This window comes from Amblyomma maculatum, chromosome 11 (assembly GCF_055883805.1).
Source record: "Amblyomma maculatum isolate TAMU_Amacu chromosome 11, ASM5588380v1, whole genome shotgun sequence".
NCBI lineage: Eukaryota > Metazoa > Arthropoda > Arachnida > Ixodida > Ixodidae > Amblyomma > Amblyomma maculatum.
This window is the reverse complement of record NC_139354.1, coordinates 30,289,266-30,305,669: the sequence shown is the minus strand read 5'-3', so window position 1 is coordinate 30,305,669 and position 16,404 is coordinate 30,289,266. Positions and strand designations below refer to the sequence as shown.

The 16,404-nt window shown below is 48.0% G+C and overlaps 1 protein-coding gene across 2 annotated transcripts in view; it reads right to left on the bottom strand.

The window, feature by feature from the left end:
• Window positions 1-16,404, bottom strand: part of Pu (GTP cyclohydrolase punch) — a 24,284-nt gene extending 7,880 nt beyond the window's left edge. The window contains exons 1-2 of one of the 2 annotated variants that reach the window (XM_084583865.1): window positions 16,122-16,404; window positions 7,558-7,958 (exon numbers count right to left, since the gene is read on the bottom strand). In XM_084583865.1, the coding sequence (XP_084439991.1) occupies window positions 7,558-7,840 (283 nt within the window). In that variant the 5' untranslated portion in view covers window positions 7,841-7,958; window positions 16,122-16,404. Of the gene's footprint in view, window positions 1-7,557; window positions 7,959-9,446; window positions 9,671-16,121 lie in introns of those variants that run through there. The other variant, XM_084583867.1, reaches the window with a different exon arrangement.

The window sequence follows — 16,404 nt, the reverse complement described above, 5'->3', positions numbered from 1 at the left end:
TTTTGTGAAGATGCATAAAGCTACCCATAGTAAAAGCCTGCCCGGGCTGGTCACAGAATCGCGTTTTGCTGCGATAAACGGGCATATCTGCGAGATAAAGATTAGAGAGTCCTTTCAAAATGGAATCAGTTCAGTCGTTCACTCGTGTCCGACTCTTCGTGACCTTATGGACCATATCACGCCACGCTTTCCGGTCTCTCACTATCTTCCTAACATCACATAACTTCATCTGCAGCGTCTCGAGGACGCCATCTAACCATCGCGTTCGCTGCCTACCCCTTCTCCGGTGACCCTCAACCTTTTCCGACATCAAATCTTTCTCCAGCGATTCCTCTCTTCTCATCAGATGACCAAAGTAGCTGAGCTTTAGCTTTAGAATTTGACCCTCCAATGAGCAGTCAGGGTTTATGGTCGACAATATCGACTGATTTGATCTTCTGGCAGTCCAAGGAACTCTCAAGAGTCTCCGCCAGCACCACAATTCAAACGCGTCAATTCTTCGGCGGTCAGCCTATGGCGGACGAATCAGGACAATCAAATCAGGGTGAATCAGGAGGCGATACGCGAAGGACCCTTCTTTTGACATTCACAGCTGTTTCGAAGGCCGCCTGGAAGCGAATTATGCAACTATCTATCTAATCAGAAAGCCAGTTTAAAACCTAAACGTTAGCCTCACCCCTATTGGTTCGCCGTAGTCTGCGGACATATCGACCAATAGCAGCAGGGCTGGCGAATCGGTTCGAGATAGCTTTCGCGATTAGATCGTTCTTAGTCGCCTTCTGGAGTGATAATAACATATCGCCGACGGATTGATTGTAAGAGCGTTTCTTTTCGTTTAGGTGATGCGATGGTGAAAAATTATCTCCGTTTGTGCATTTCTGAAATTCACTCCCATAATAACCTTTTTTGATCTCGTTGCTTTTTTGTTTACAGCTTGAAATATTCCGCTTAGGCTCCAGGCAATGGATACACTAAAAAAAAATTTAAAATAAGGCACAGATAATTTTAGTGGCACTTTGTTTCTTTTGTCAACGAAGGTTCAGCTTGATTGTTTAGCTTATTCGAGCTGCTTTGCAGCGGTCATTCAAGAACAATGCGTATAGACAGAATGAAAAGATGCCACCGCCAACTATAAGTGGAAACGCCAGTTCATATACGCGAACGCACTGCTGAAGAAAGCTCTGTCTTCACCTTGCCGTTCTGCGGGCCAGCTTCAGCGGTTATGTTTCTGCGTGCTGCTAGGGTTCTGCGTACAAGATGAGATTATGCGCACGGCGAAACGGTTCAGTGCGACGGTAATTAACTGCAAGAATCTCCGTGCAGAGCTCCCGTCGGGCCGTTCGTTCCGAGATTGCCGCACTAATGCACACATAATGCACCGTGCATGCATGGATATTATATCTCCTAACGCTCATAGTCGCGCCGGAATAAAAGATGACGTCACGGGATAATGCATGCCGGCACCGGGCACGTATTCCAAAGGAGATGAGAAGGCAAAAGGATTACGATATGCACAGATCAGGCAACACAAGGAGAAAAGCAAAAAGGCCGATGGGATAAGGATGTATGTAAAAAGAAAATGGCACCAGGCAGATATCTTTCTCCAGCTACCCCTGAGAGTCCGCACTTCGTCGCTTAGATGGATGGACGCAGACAGCTAGTTAATGAATATATATATATTTCTACTTTTCATTTTCGTGATGTTAGCTGGCCGGCGCCCACAGCGTGACTTCCTGAGTGCGTGGCAGCCATCGATCGTTGCGGCAGGGGTCCCAAGGAATGGGGACGCGACTGAAACACTTTCCTTTTACTTTTCCCAATCGGGGTCTCGTCACTGTAGGTACGTGGGCGGCTGGGGCCGAGTGAGACGTGCACGCTTCCTCTCCCACATCCTTTTTTTTCTCTCTCCCTCTATTCTGCCTGTTGCGTTGCCTGGCAACTGTCGCGCGGCGCATCGTCGCATCACTCCCCAGATCCCGACGCTCTTCCCCATCCTCTCCCGTTTTTCCCTCGGCGCTTTAGGGGACACCTGCTGCTCGGGACGGTGCCGGGCGCTCGGTGAACCCTATCCAGGTCATTGCAGGGAGGCCGACCGGACGGCTCGCTTGCGACAGTCTGCTGCTGTTAGCGATGACCAGCGCGCTGTCTCCGCGCAGATCTGGCAGGAACTAACGCAACTTTTCTCAACGGCCAACTGGCTGCCGGTGCAGCTTAATTCTTGGTCAGTTTCTGGGCTGCCCACTCATGGTCGCAGTGACCGTCGAATCACGGTCGGCTGCGTTGTCACTTGGCGTCTCCCTTCTTTTTTTAGCCCCAAGTGCTTATTTTTCAAAGTCGATCGATAGTTGACTGTTGGCGCTCTTTTAATCGCGTTCTCCTTTCTTTAGCTTTTTTTTTTTCTGCAGCTTCTCCTCTACGGCTGAGAATCGAGGACTCGTTTTGATGGTTCGTTGTATTCGCTGCCGCGTGGTGCCATTAGAATGACGCAATCGGCAGAAACTTCTCGGACGCTGACGCATTCGTTAAATGAAGCGTACTGCGCTGACTTTGGAAGAGGCTGCACTTTAGGGATGAAATGGCTTCGACACTTTCAACCAACACCTTTTTTTTTTGACAGTATGGAGAATTTACTCCCATCTTTTTGTGAGCTACAGAAAAGTTTGAAAGTCTAACTTGCGACTGGTTCACATGGAAGGCAGGGCCACGTGCGCCATCCCACGAAAAGAAAATCTAAATGCTATGCAAAGAATATAAAGAACGGTGCCTAATTTTTATTTAAATCTAAACCGCACTGACACCTTATTGAGACACCTGTTGTTATCTAAGTTTTCATTACACTGGAGTCAACTGACCAGCGCAAATATTAAACTAGTATAACTATACGGCCTATTGGTTGTCTGTAGACTGTCATGAACTGCGTAAAAAAATAACAACACGGCTCAGCCCTTAAAAAAGCTTACAAAGTGTCAAACAAACCGTCAAGCGGTGAACCATCTTTTGAAACTTGTGACTGAACGCTGCCACCATTTGCAGCAATTTGACACCTGATGAATTGCCAATTGATGAATTGAATTGAATTGATGAATGTTTTATGTCATCGTTCGTTTTGCGGCACGGCGAATCGAGGTCAGCCCGGTTAATATCAGTTCACGCCACAGGTGGTTGCGGGCTCCACCTGTTGAAAGGAGTGGCACATTTAAAATCCATTGTCGGTATAGTTAGCGAACGTGATACGTAGCGGCGAAATAATAAAGCATTCCTACCGAGACACCAGGTAGCGCAACTGTATGGTTTCAGTCTTTGGAAGCATACCCATCAGTCCATAGAGAAGCGTACTTGTCAACGCGAAGTTGGATATGAAAGCCTTTTTTTCTATATATCGTTGGACCATTCCCTTCAATATTTCCACAACAGTATCTTACGGTATTGCACTGTTGTCTCGCAATAAAAATTGGTGTCCAAGAACGGCTGAACTTGAGTGAGCGTGGAAAATTGTTTCGTGACCTTGGGAGTCAAGTTAAGCCGGCCCGAAAAGTTATTCCTTTCCTGCGTTCGCGCAGGGTGCACTGTCTGAGATCGAATGACGCACTATGTAATTCGCATAGCCAGAACCAGGCAGCACATATGCGTTGCAGACCGTGAACAAATATTTGGTTTGGAAAAGGCTTAGTTCGTCGAAACGCAGATGATGACTCTCCGCTATACAGCCAATGGCTGGCGGCAGCCTTAGTGGCCTATTCGGCGACCAAGGCTTGAATGCCCGGGTAGCTAGCCACGACGGCTCGCTAGCACTCACAAGAAAGAATTTGTACTAGATCCTCAGATCCTCTGGTGGAGGTTCTTCTTTACATTGCCATAGTATATGTGATCATACGTGGCTGTTTCGCCACAGCACCTGAGATGCCTTTAACCTTGGACAAATCAAGGTGATTGTTAAATCATTATTTTTTTTCGCTGATACCCCGTTCCAGAAACGTTATAAGCACGTAATTTGGCCTAATAGTTCCCGAGTATAGCGAATAGTTTAGTATTAATTCCAACCACGTACCACCCACGGTTTTTGAACGAGGGAAGTATTCGCACATCTTCGAGGTGCAGTACGTCACTTCGGCTGCAATCGAACCCACGAACTCATGCTCACCAGCCGGACGGCTGTGGCGGTGTTGAAGTCATTAAGTGAATTTGGACGACGTGTGAGTTTCCTGCACTCTGGTGAATCAGGAAAAGTAGTTCACCCCAAATGCGCAGCAGTACGAGGAGGGGAATTTTGCGACGCATAATTAGATAAGACAGGTCAATTTCTCACTCTCTCTCTATATCACAGGATAAATGGAAATGCCACACGCGTAACGTTTATTGTTTGTTTGTTTGTTTTGCACAAATAGGCTATCATATGGACGCTTTCTACCGCTTCATTTGCAAACGTGTTCATACATTTTCTTTGGAAGCGGTAAATAGACGGTAGACGTCTGTCGTACGGCAATTCAGACGGAGTAAAAATGTTGCAGGGAAGAAGTGAATAGCTGCTGGAGAGAGTAAAGTAGCCGTCCGATTACTCCTACCCGCGGTATCTTGATCATAGATTGGAGCGCGTCGCTATAGAGGTGTATAGTGCATTTGCAATAAAGTAAAGCCCCTCAATAAACTAAAAGTAGCGCCAACATGTAAAGTTTGCCGCCCGCCTCCTCTCCTGCGCTCTCCTTCGTCGTTCGACCCTCTCATTGGCCGAGCGCCGTCACGTGCGCGCGCGCTTTTTTTTTTTTTTTTGTTGGGCGTGCAGCTTCCTCCTTTCCAGCGGGGCGGACGGCGCGCGCGCGGCACATATCGCCGGCACATATCGCCGTTATCGAGACGGCTGTGAAGGGCGCCTGCTCCGGAGAGCGCGCGCTAGTCGCGCACCCCGTAGGTGGAGCCACGGTCGAAATGCGAGAGGAGGAGCGGCGCCGCCGGAGGAGGAGAGAGGAGATGGCGCTACTTTTAGTTTATTGAGGGGCTTTACAATAAAGGGAGCATACCGTACGCGTTTTACATAGTCGCAAATCATGTCTTTCCCGCTTGATTCAATGCAATTCAATTTCTAGGGGAATCAAGTCTGTCCAGATTGCTCTATATTATGTGCAGCTTGGATCCACATGCTCAGGAGAGGAAATCCTATGAACGAAACGTCGTAAAAAAGAGGGGCAGAGCAGGAAATAGAGCATTTACTTTGACGGCCGCATGTCTTCAGTCCAAGACGCTGGTAGCAAAAGAATGAACGTTCACGACGGACTTCGTGTCGGAGGAAAACGAGTGAGAGGAGAGTATAGTCAAGGAGAACTCCATAATGCGTTTTCCTTTTTTTCCTGGTGCACGTGAGAAAAGTTATAGAAAATATAGTGGCACGCTAGGCCCCATTTTATAACTCTCGTCGCAGCCGAAGGTTTAGCGGTGATATTTTTTGCAGCTTTCATTTTTTCCTCGAGGTTCAGTGTGCGAAAAAAAAAATAAAACGAATCGCGGAGAGGCGTTTTTTTATTTCTTGTATAAAAAAAAGAAAGTTATTTCTTGTAGGAGGTCGACTTGACTTTCAGCATCTCTGAACGCCGTTAATTTTTCTGCAGTGTTCCGACTGTTTCGTAACTAATTATTCTTTGCTGCAGTGTTCCGACTGTTCCGCAATTTTTCTCTTAGTCTTTGCTGGAGTGTTCCAACTGTTTCGCAATTCTTCTCTTTATGATACGATAGTTACGTAGACGAATATGGTGGATGAAGCTACATTATTAGTTGCCAATACTTGCGGACCCAAAAAGAAAAAAAAACTGAAGAAATGGGATTATGACAGTGCAGGAACGTTTTAAAGAGCATTATCGAAATGTTGGTGTTAAGACAGAGATAGAGAGAGAGAGAGTAGTGTGAACAAGAAAAAAGACGCGAGCCAAAGGTGCCCCATACGGTTCGAGACAGCAGGGAAGAATGGACAGGACACGTTGAGCGAGAACAGATGACCAGTGCATGGTCCGTAAATGTACTGATGCTGACAGCAAGAGTAAAATAGATGGGAAGCCAGTGAGGGCAGAAACTCGGGAGATTTTCTCGGCCGTATGACAGTGCGCACAACAACGAAGATCAATGTTCGGCACCTTCCTTATTTGAAAGCGTCCCCCTTAATTCCTAACAAAGTTACTTTTTTTTTCTATTTTGCACTGACTGCTTGTTTTTTACGCTCAACACACATCCTAGGAATGTAGACATCACCCCCCCCCCCCCTCCTAATTTCATTTTCCGGGGAAACCCCTCCTAGAAGGACGATGCGACGATGGCAGTATAAATATGTGATATTGTGAGAGATACTGCAAGGTCCTAAACTCATAGCTCAAATGTCCACACATGACCGTGTGAGGAGCGCGGTGGGGAGACCCTGTACTGACGACCCCGTGCCGACCACCTGTGTGGGTGCGCTTAACGATCTCGCCACCCAAACACAAGATACGAAACTGAGGGACGCGCCAATCCTGCAGCGCGGCACGACTGGCGCCTTCTTAACTCTCGCGCTTATCACGGCTCCGTCTTTCAGCGCTATCCCCAGCTGGGGCAGCGGTTTTTCTTTCGTCTGCTTGCTTATTTCCACCATTATCTCCCTCAAGACAACGAAAGAACCTCGCTCGGCGGGGGTCGCCCGCGGGTGATGATGGATTAGCCACTGCGAGTAATAAAGACAAGAACCGCGTCCTGTTCCGTACAGATAAGCGCCAGCTGATATAATTTGGGACAGGCAGAGGCAGCGGAAAATTGGGCGAGCCCTTGCACAGAAAAGGGCTCGGAACGGACCTCCATCTTGAAGTATAACCGCGTGTTCGCATCGTGTCATAACATTCTTATACTCATCCCGGTGCGGAAACCGTGCGCGTCACATCTTCACATTTTTACGAACCACGATGTCAGCCATTATGGTAACGTCTTTTGACTGTCAGCCGCTCCTCTAACAGAGTTGGTACCAAGGGACTAGAAAATTTGTAACTGCCGGCAGCGGACACTCGGGTGGCAGGCGAGTGAGAATATATGAATGGAGCATGTACTTAAGTTTTAAGTTGAACTAGTTACTTAAAAAAAAGCGTGTGTGAAAAGCGAATGCTGACGCGACTGTCGCTAGCTACCCGTCCTGTTCACGGCTTCTCTCAGTCCTAATTTCTTGCACTGCTTTTCCCCGGAGGTAGGATAATCTGCTTTAATTGTGACCGCTGCTTGATCAGGACAAAGATGACTGGAATTTAGAGAAGGTACCTTCGGAAGTACCGTTACATTAGCCATCACTATCTTGGAGCGCACCTAGCAGTGTTGATGATGATGGCGATAACACAATTACCAGTTGTGCATCACACATGCTGTAATCTATCGATGAATGGAGATGGTTGAACGTGGGCTGCCGTTGCGCTAGACCGGGTGAGGCTCAGAGGCCAACCTACACCTGTACCTGCTATTATCGGACCATGTGACCCAGTGAAGTAAGATTAAATCGTACGCTGAGGATCGTGAAATCGGCACTACGTCCCTACTGATTAGACAGAGGGAAGGTCTCACCTCTGACGTCCTGACTGTAGCCTGATGTGAAAGCAATCATGGCCTTGGCGGCCCTTTCGGGAGTCTTCCGCAATCCCTGGCGGTCCGGGTTTTCGCCGACTTTCTCGAGGAGAGATCGGTAGTCTCGGGCCATGGAGGCGACCAGCTGTTGCTCCGCGTCTGTCGCGGGCTCCATGGCAACTGCGGTGCTGACGGCTCCGTTAAGCGCGACCCCGTTGGAGACGTGATCGGGCTGGCGGGCCCCCTCCGGCGAAGGGGGGTCCACGATCGACGTACGTCCCATGATGCTAGGAGAAAGGGGGGCCTCGCCGCTAGGTGGGGCAGTTGCGCGTCACCCGCGGAGGGGGGGACACCGGGATCGAAGGCGCGCTCGCTGCGAGAGGAGGAGAAACTGTTGCTGGCTGCAAGAAAAAAGAAAAAGAAATCACTCATTTAATCATCGGTTCCCTCTTGGGGACTCTTTGGGTGGGCAGGTTGACATCATGTGAGAAATGTATTTTAGGTTAGTTACGCTCAGAGCTTACAAGACCCGAAGAGAAAAATGCCGAGGGGTTAGCAACGCTAAGAAAGATAAAAGGATATAACGTGATTAATGCGTTAAATAATATGTTCAGTTCCTTCAAGGCGACAGCAATGCCTTCGATTGGATTTCGGGGAAGTTTTTCCGGCTTCATTTCATTTCGTTTATGACCCCTCAAGGTGAGATTGCACTGCAGGTGGAAGCGATAAAATGTAAAAAACAAAAACAAAAATCAGGCATCAGAAAGCAAAATGTGTAATTCCCTATTTGGTTATGAGATATTACTGAAGCATCTTGGAATTGCCGGTTATCTTCAGCGGTACCGGTGAAACCAGGAAGCATGGCTTCAGTTCCGTGGTGCGCGTGAGACGGAAATTTCAGGAAAGCAATTACAGCAGCAAGACACGAGTCCAACTTTGGATGAGTGATAAAGGCGAGCAGAATGAATGAGTTATTTACAGATATTGCTATATCTATCAATTTCGGCGCCATTATGAAAGGAGGAGGTTCGAAGATACCCCACGCGTTTCGTCGTTCTTTCCACTAGCTGAAGTTGGGTCTATAGATAGGTATCGCTTTCGGATTGCAAAAACCCCCAATTACCACTGAAAACGCAAAGCTTGAAGAGAAGTAAAAAGAAAGGCAGGTACCGCTACTACCGGGCGTATCCAGAGGTACAACGTGTGACGTCAGGCGGCATTTTTTGTTTGTTTGTAACGCAGAACAGAAAAAGAAGCATTGAAACGTTTGAATTTTGGGGCTACCCTCTTGATAAATACTGATAGTGGATGCGTGTTATCGCGCGCGGAAGGCGAAAGCAACTAAACAAAAAACCCTACACTTCACGTCATCGCCGACAGCAAGTGTGGATCGGAGTGGCGGGAAAAACATATCAGCATCTACGCCAACTTTCTTGGAAATGAATTTGTCATTTTTTTTGGGGGAAGAAGTCGTTGGAAATCAAAAAATGTCCAGAGTCCATATTCCGAGTTTCCATCGTTTTACAGAAGTGTCGTTATCTCCTTGGCCTCGAATCAACTGATTGGTGAAAACGCCGGAACCGGAAACAATAGCCCCTTCTGGTTCCGGCGCTTCCAGCAATCAGATGAGTCGAGGTCAGGGAGATAACTACACATCTTGTAAAACGACGGAAACTCGGATACGGACCGAGGTGCCAGATTTCACAAAACCGTGAAATCTGGTGACGTTTTCTGTCAGCGTCCATTAGGGCTTGTTCGAGGTTAATTGGACTCATTGGCATGATCGGTTGCTTTCAACATTGGATGACCTGCATGCATGCTGCATCTGCTGTTGACTGGATTTAGAAATGCAGAGCGCAATCACCACCAGAAAGCGGAAAATAACTCACCAGAAAAGGCGGCTCTGAGTGGAATGGGGTTGTAAAAAATGAAACTTGTCGCGCGCAGGTGGAGTACACAGGCGATGTCGACGGCTCTCTCCTAAAGCCCCTCGATAATCTCTCTCCCGGTGAACAGCGCTAAAGCTGGCCACGCGACGCGCACTGCGTCGGAACCAGCACGCAGTGAGAGTGCACCGCTGATCGTCGCTTGCTCCAGCGTCCGCACTCGTCACACCACCTCGCGGAGTCTTTGCTAGGGCCGACCTTCAAGACAGCGGGGTAATTAACTAGGGAGCTCACTCAGACTCGTAGCAGACGGTGCGCAAACCATGTGATCTTTTTTGACGCAGCCGAAGACGCGAATGGTAGCCACAAATCGACGGGCAAAGAAAACGGAACGATATAAAACAACGAATAAAGAAACGAAGGGAACGTAAAGCTGAGCGCTGGAATGTCAATAGGAGGGAGGAGGTGGGGGCGGGGAGCGATTAGGGCAGTTGTAGACATTGCGACACGCTGCGGAGGTGTGCCATGTGATGGCGACCCCTGCAGGGGGTCATTAAGTTGGCAGCAGACGACGCCAATCAGCTGCTTACGGCGCAACGTCGAATAGCTTTGGGGTGTATCGAAGCACTGTTAGTGCTCGCGGCGAAGGGGGAACAAGCGGCATTGCCCGACTCAACGTTCAGCTCTGCTCTGGTTCGTGGTCGCCCCTTATGCGAGAGTGAGGTCAACAAGTCGCTCGGTTTTCGACCTTTTTGTGAGGGGACTGTGCAGACATGCAAAGAAGGCCACACTCTTGCAACGTCACTGCCAGCGGCGGAGCCCGGAGGGAAGTCTCGGTGACCGGCGAGCGCAATCTTTTAATTCGAGCTGCTTGTCGCAACTTCCACGCGAAGGTCAAGAGAAAGAGATAGACGCGTGACCATGACGAAGGAAGCATGCATGTGCTTTTCTTTTTTTTCCATCTTCAGAGATGCATATATGAACTGAAAAGCGGCCACTTATCGGGGAGGTCCCCGCACGAATTTCAGTGTCACTTACTGTCTGCGCTCTCTTGACTCAGAGCTTCCTGTCATGCAGCTATCTCGTCTGAAGCCTCGCTTTCCAGAAATTACATGGTTTAACACGAACAAGATCATCGCCGGGCAGCTATATCGGGCTTGATTGTAGTTACCTTGGGTTACTTTAAAAAAAAAGGAGCAAAAAAAAATATCCTACCGGGAAACACAGTACACCTTGTCGCCAAGCCCTACCAAAGTTGCAGTTTCAATGCAATATTTTACAGGGCAAAGAGTAAAAAACATTCCCTGACACACTGCATGGCAGGGCAAAAGAACAGAAGATGAGGCAAATTGCGGCCAGTCTGGTGCTTTTCTTAATTTATAACTGGCTATAAATCTATCTGGTGGAAATGTTACGTCACGTTTGGTGTGGTCCACACAGACCGAAGCACTGTCATTTTTCCTTAGATGCGGGGAGGTGGGACATCATATAGCATTGGCACCCTTTCAGTTTGCTTCTGCAGCTGACTACAGCAATGCGTGAGAAATCATTTCACTGACAGGTCTTGGAGAAACCACCGCGGGCCGCGACAGGCTGGCGAAATTGACCGGCAGTGTTACATCAGCCCGTCGAGGCTCAATGTAGTGAGGTGAACGCACGGCGCGGATAACCGAAACGCCAACGAACTCGTCAGCCAAGGCCGCCTACTCGACGGTGACCTTACGCCGGCTTGTCAACTAACACAAAGCACTGCCAATAATGTAACGCCTAGGTCTCGATTGAACGTTGAAACACTGTTCAATTTTTTAGTTTTATTTCATTCAAAGTTTATTCTTGATTATCTTTTTTCTTTCTTTCTAATGCTGTACAAATAAGCGTTGGAATAACCATGTTCTCACCTTATATTCGAACAACTAGCTGCCTCTAAAGTGCCAAATAAACTTGCAAAAGCGTACGGATCCGCAAATTGTGAAAGCACACAGCGCATTGTAAGGATTGTCTCGAGGGCGACACCTTCATTAACGCTACAACCAATACACATGACTCGCTCGCTTCCACACGGATACTTCAAAGACACACTCGTTGTTGATGGGTGTCTCGTGAGCGATCATGGTGAATAAGTACTATAATTAAGAAAAGGTTTTAAGGCGAAAGCCTTTAATGGCTCATGCTGTCGTGGACAAAATGTGTCCCAGTTTTGCGGCGGCTCTGATTGGCTGAGGCGGGATGACGTCATAGAGGTATCGACCAATCACGGAGCATCACCGCAGTATGCGCGAATGCGTGCCTTATATGGCCATATGCAAATCCATGGTCAAGTACTAAGTAATGACAGATAAATTAATCAATAACTAATTGATTACCTGCTCAATGACTGTTTGCTTAATTAATTAATGGCCAATGAATTAACTACTAATCAGTCCCTGTTTCTTAGCAGAATGCGGCACTCAGGCTTTCGCCTTTCACTACATTAGTCGCTAAAGTCCCTCATAATTTTCTCTAACAGAATGATGCGTCTCTATGTGCATATAAAATATGACAGGCAGAATCAGCAGCGTAGAGTATTATCAGTATTATTCGATCGGTTGTACGGCAGGAATAGTACGCAAAGATTTGGGGCAAAATGCTTGAAATCTATCGATTGTTATGCTTTAATTATTTTATTAACATTTAGAACATGATATCAGAACAACATATAGTTTGAGTATTAAACTAATGCCTGCTACACAACGTCTAAAATTATTTGTGAACTTTAACGTGATAACAACTTAAACACAGCATAGGCAAAATGTTTAGTTTGAACGCCAAACGATAATGTTCATGACAAAACATTTAAGGTTATTTAAAAAAATAAGCATTAAGAATAGATTCCAATTAATGCATGTAACGTTACTGCAACTTTATTAACATTTTAATTAGCTCTAGTTTAGTGTCTGGAGCTAATTTGGATCAAGTTGTTCTTTGCCGCGCCATACCACGGGCTTCTTCATCGTGAGTGACTGCAAACTGAACTTTTTCGTCCATATAATTCCGCCTGAGAAAAACCACTCTTCCTTCCGCAAAGACCTTGTTATGAGGATGGATCACTTAATTATTCATTGTCATGCAGTGACCACCTATCACTTTATGGTAAAGACAACCACTAAATGTCTGATTTCGATCAGTCTGGAAATATCGCGGACGGAACCAGCGAACCCGGTAACCTCCAGTTGTACGAGTCATCTCGCTGCGTTGGCTGGTACGCAACGCACGGATCGTTCGTAAATTCAGCACAAAGTCCGCAGCCAGTGTGGGCCGCGACTTTTGCGACTAGCACAGATATATACGTCCGTTACTGCGCGACCATTGCTCACAGCCGTTTCGATTTTCCCTTCCCGGTCACGGGGCTTCCGGTCCTCCCAGATTTCGCGCGCAAACCAGCTAGTAGGAGACATCATCCAACACTCCTACGCTGCTGCAGTGTCTCAACTCGCCGGTGTTATTGGCGTTGGTTCAGTGATTGTATCTGCCCGCAGCTTGATCATGTGCAGTGCGGAATCTTCTTCGCTGTGGAATTATCAGCCTCTCATAAAAAAAGTTCGGCAGAGGCCGGCTCGACTACTAGTAGCTGAAATCGCACCGAGAGAAGTGCAAAACGATGCCTGGCTGCAAATTGCCAGTGCGCTGAGTGAAAACAGTAAGTGCTTTTTCAATCTCTTTTTTTTTTCATGCGCGAACAAACACTCAACCATCAAATGCTTCCTCTAGTTGAGAAAAGTGAGGCTATGGCGGAGGGGGATGACCGCTTCATCCCAGTGCATTCTCGCAGCCCATCAATAAGTGAGGGAACAGTTGGCCTGCAGCGAAATGGCGACGCGGGGAGACGTTGCGGCCGGGCCGACGTTTCCGTGTCTGGCACGCGCCTAGCTCGGCTCATTGTTTGAAGTGAGTAGTACGGCCTTTGAGTCACCGCCCCGGCTCGTTTCCAAGATCGCTGCAGGGCACTGGTAAACTGGATCGCAAGCAGGGATGCAGGCGGACCGCACGCCGGAACTACGTGCGAGCGGGGATTGTTGAAAAAAAAAAAAGAAAAAAAAAAGATGCTGCCTTGCTCCTTTGACTTATGGCGATTTCCACTGGTCGCTACGGAGCACGTTTTCTTGCTCCGGGACGACGATTTCGATTTCCACTGGTCGATCAAGATAGGTTGCGCGTATTCCGCTGGTCGTTTGGGGCAGCTCGGGACGCTCCAGCTCGATCCGCCGACCGAAGTCGGATCTCGCCGGAAGTCCTAGTCGCTGACGCGGTCACTTCCGGATGCTGCTGGATTCTTTTGGCTGTTTTTGACCGTTTCAGCGACATCGGCAGTGGACGCTGGATGTCACCGTTTTTTGCGCGAATATGTCGAAGTGCGTATATCGAAAAACGTCTGCAGCGTTAAAAAAATGAGAAAGCAAGTTGTTGAGGACCGCACTCCTGCCTATTTATCTACCGCAAACATTTTGGCGCTGGGATGCGGCTACAACTTTCGAAACCGGCTCAGCTTTACTTCCGCCGCGCGCTCTACACGTTCCGCTGGTCGACCAAGGCTGATTCGCTCTGTAGCGCTCTAGGTCGGCTCGGGCGCCCTGCTCCGATCGACCAGTGGAAATCGCCATGAGTGTCGCGGGGCGGCGGCATCAGACGTTTGCCAAAAGAGTATTGGTAGTTCGAGGACGGAAGCCGGCATGCAAGACAACCGTCGCACCATGCGGACAGGCATGCTTTATCGAAGAATATTTGACAAACCCAAATTCTTCAGTATTCGTCCGTCTGCCTAGGTTGAGCGCACAGATGATGATAAGTTCATTTTGAGCTTCAAGAGCACCGAACTCCGCGATCAGCCGCTTGCTAACCGACGCCATGTTGAGAAATGCTAGACCCAGTTGGCCCAGAGCGGTGATTGGCCGGTCGTAAAGAACGTATCTTACTGGACGGCCCAGTATGAACATGCACGGTCGAAAGCTACGTAAACCGGAGTTCCAGCAGCTACGCGCACTATGATAAATAAGATACGACGGATATGCGATTGTATTCTGAACACGGAGCAGGATCATACATGGCAAAATTACTTTTGAAAAGGAATTAAATTACATTACCAATTACTTCGCTGAAAATCGCAGAAAAGTAATTAAATTACATTGCTCATTACTACTCCTAAAAAGTAATGAAATTACATTACAATTACATTACAATTACATCGACTGAGTAATTCAATTACTTCTAAATTACTTTCTAGTTTTAACCCATGCAAAAACTAAGTAAAGCTACTACCGGGGTGGTGCAGTGGTAAGACGCCCGACTACTGTGCCGGAGTACCCGGGTTCGATCCCGACCTTGGCGGCTGCGTTTCGATGGAGGCGAAACGAAGAGGCGTCCGTGTGCTGTGCGATGTCAGCGCACGTTAAAGATCCCCAGGTGGTCGAAATTACTCCGTAGCCCTCCACTATGGCTCCTCTTTCTCTCTTTCCACTTTCACTCCCATCTTCCTCCCTTCCCTTACGGCGCGGGACAGATACTGCGCCTTTCCCTTCCTGTGAACCAATCAACATCAACAATACTAAACAAAACAACAACTTGTTCTCCAGACACGATCAGCACACACATTCTTTCATCTTCCCGCCAAATTCTGTACCAGAGAACTATTTCTTCCCTCTTTCCTAGAGCACCTGACGTTACAAAAATAAGACAACCGCAAAAAAAAAAAAGAAAAAAAAAAGCAGAAGCATGGTCGAGCGGTCCTGAAATGAGCCGCGAACGCAGCGTCTTGCTGGCCCGGAGCTGTCTCCGTCATTTGAAGGGCCCGAAGAAGCTAGGTTATGTATTGTTTCCATAGTCCCAAGAATTGTCCTCGGCACCTCGAGCTCAGTAATGCTCATGCCACGGCGGCTCACGGCATGGACCCTTCTGCCCGTCTACCTCGCCCCAACCCTCCCTCGCCCCGTGGTGACGAGTGTAACCAGGCACCACTGTGTCCTAGCCGACGCAACTCGCCGCGCTTCCAACTAGTTTTCAACTCCGGCCTTCTTGCACCATTTGTCCCTTCGGCATTCCCTTGACGCCTTGCTTCCTGCCATGGAATAGCCGCACTGTGAACTGCTACACAGGAGGTCTCAGACGCACTGTTCTGCTCAATTCTGCCTCCTATTGCCGATCCGTTACGCTTGCTTCGGCTTGCCGCATGTCGTTCCTGCTTTCGCAGCTCTCTACCTTGCTGTCTATTAAAGGAGTAGGGGTGCATTTAAGTAAAGTAATTTCGAAAGGAATAAATTACTTTTACTGCGAAATTACTGCCAAAAAGTAATTCATTACATTACTAAATTACCAAACCGAAAAAGTAATCCATTACTTTACAACTTACCTGGAAAAGTAAATAAATTAAAGTAATTTCATCACTGTAATTCAGTTACTGCCATGTCTGAGCAGGATACACGGAAGGAGAAAATGCGGTTGGTGTAAAACGGCAACATCTCTTCCAAGTAAGGAAGTCCTCTTTGTGGCAAAGAAGCAATATTGCGCACATCGACGCTAATTTAGCGTAATTCCCCCCCCCCTTCCCCCCCTCGCAAGAATAAATCATAGCCACAACACAATTTCGCATGTCTATGCCCTATTGCCCTGCAATAAAAGGGGAACTGGTAGGAGAGCTCATTAGCTTACCTGAAAATAAAAAGAAAAGAAATCTGTCTCGGTTGTCGTCTCGTAATTGGAGCAGAGTAAGCGGTGACAGGCTGGTGCTTCCTTGCTGACCCTGGTTACGTTGAACCTCCTTCCACGATACGACGACGTTCGTGGAGGGGAGGATAAAACCCTGCCGAAGCTGCCTCACCGTCCGTGCGCTGGCGATAGCGGCGGGCCACTGGCTTCGGGCCTCGCGCTTCTTGCTGCCTAAATGACGCGCGCTCTGCCAAGCAGCCCCACGTGGTCGATAGAGAGGGAAGCA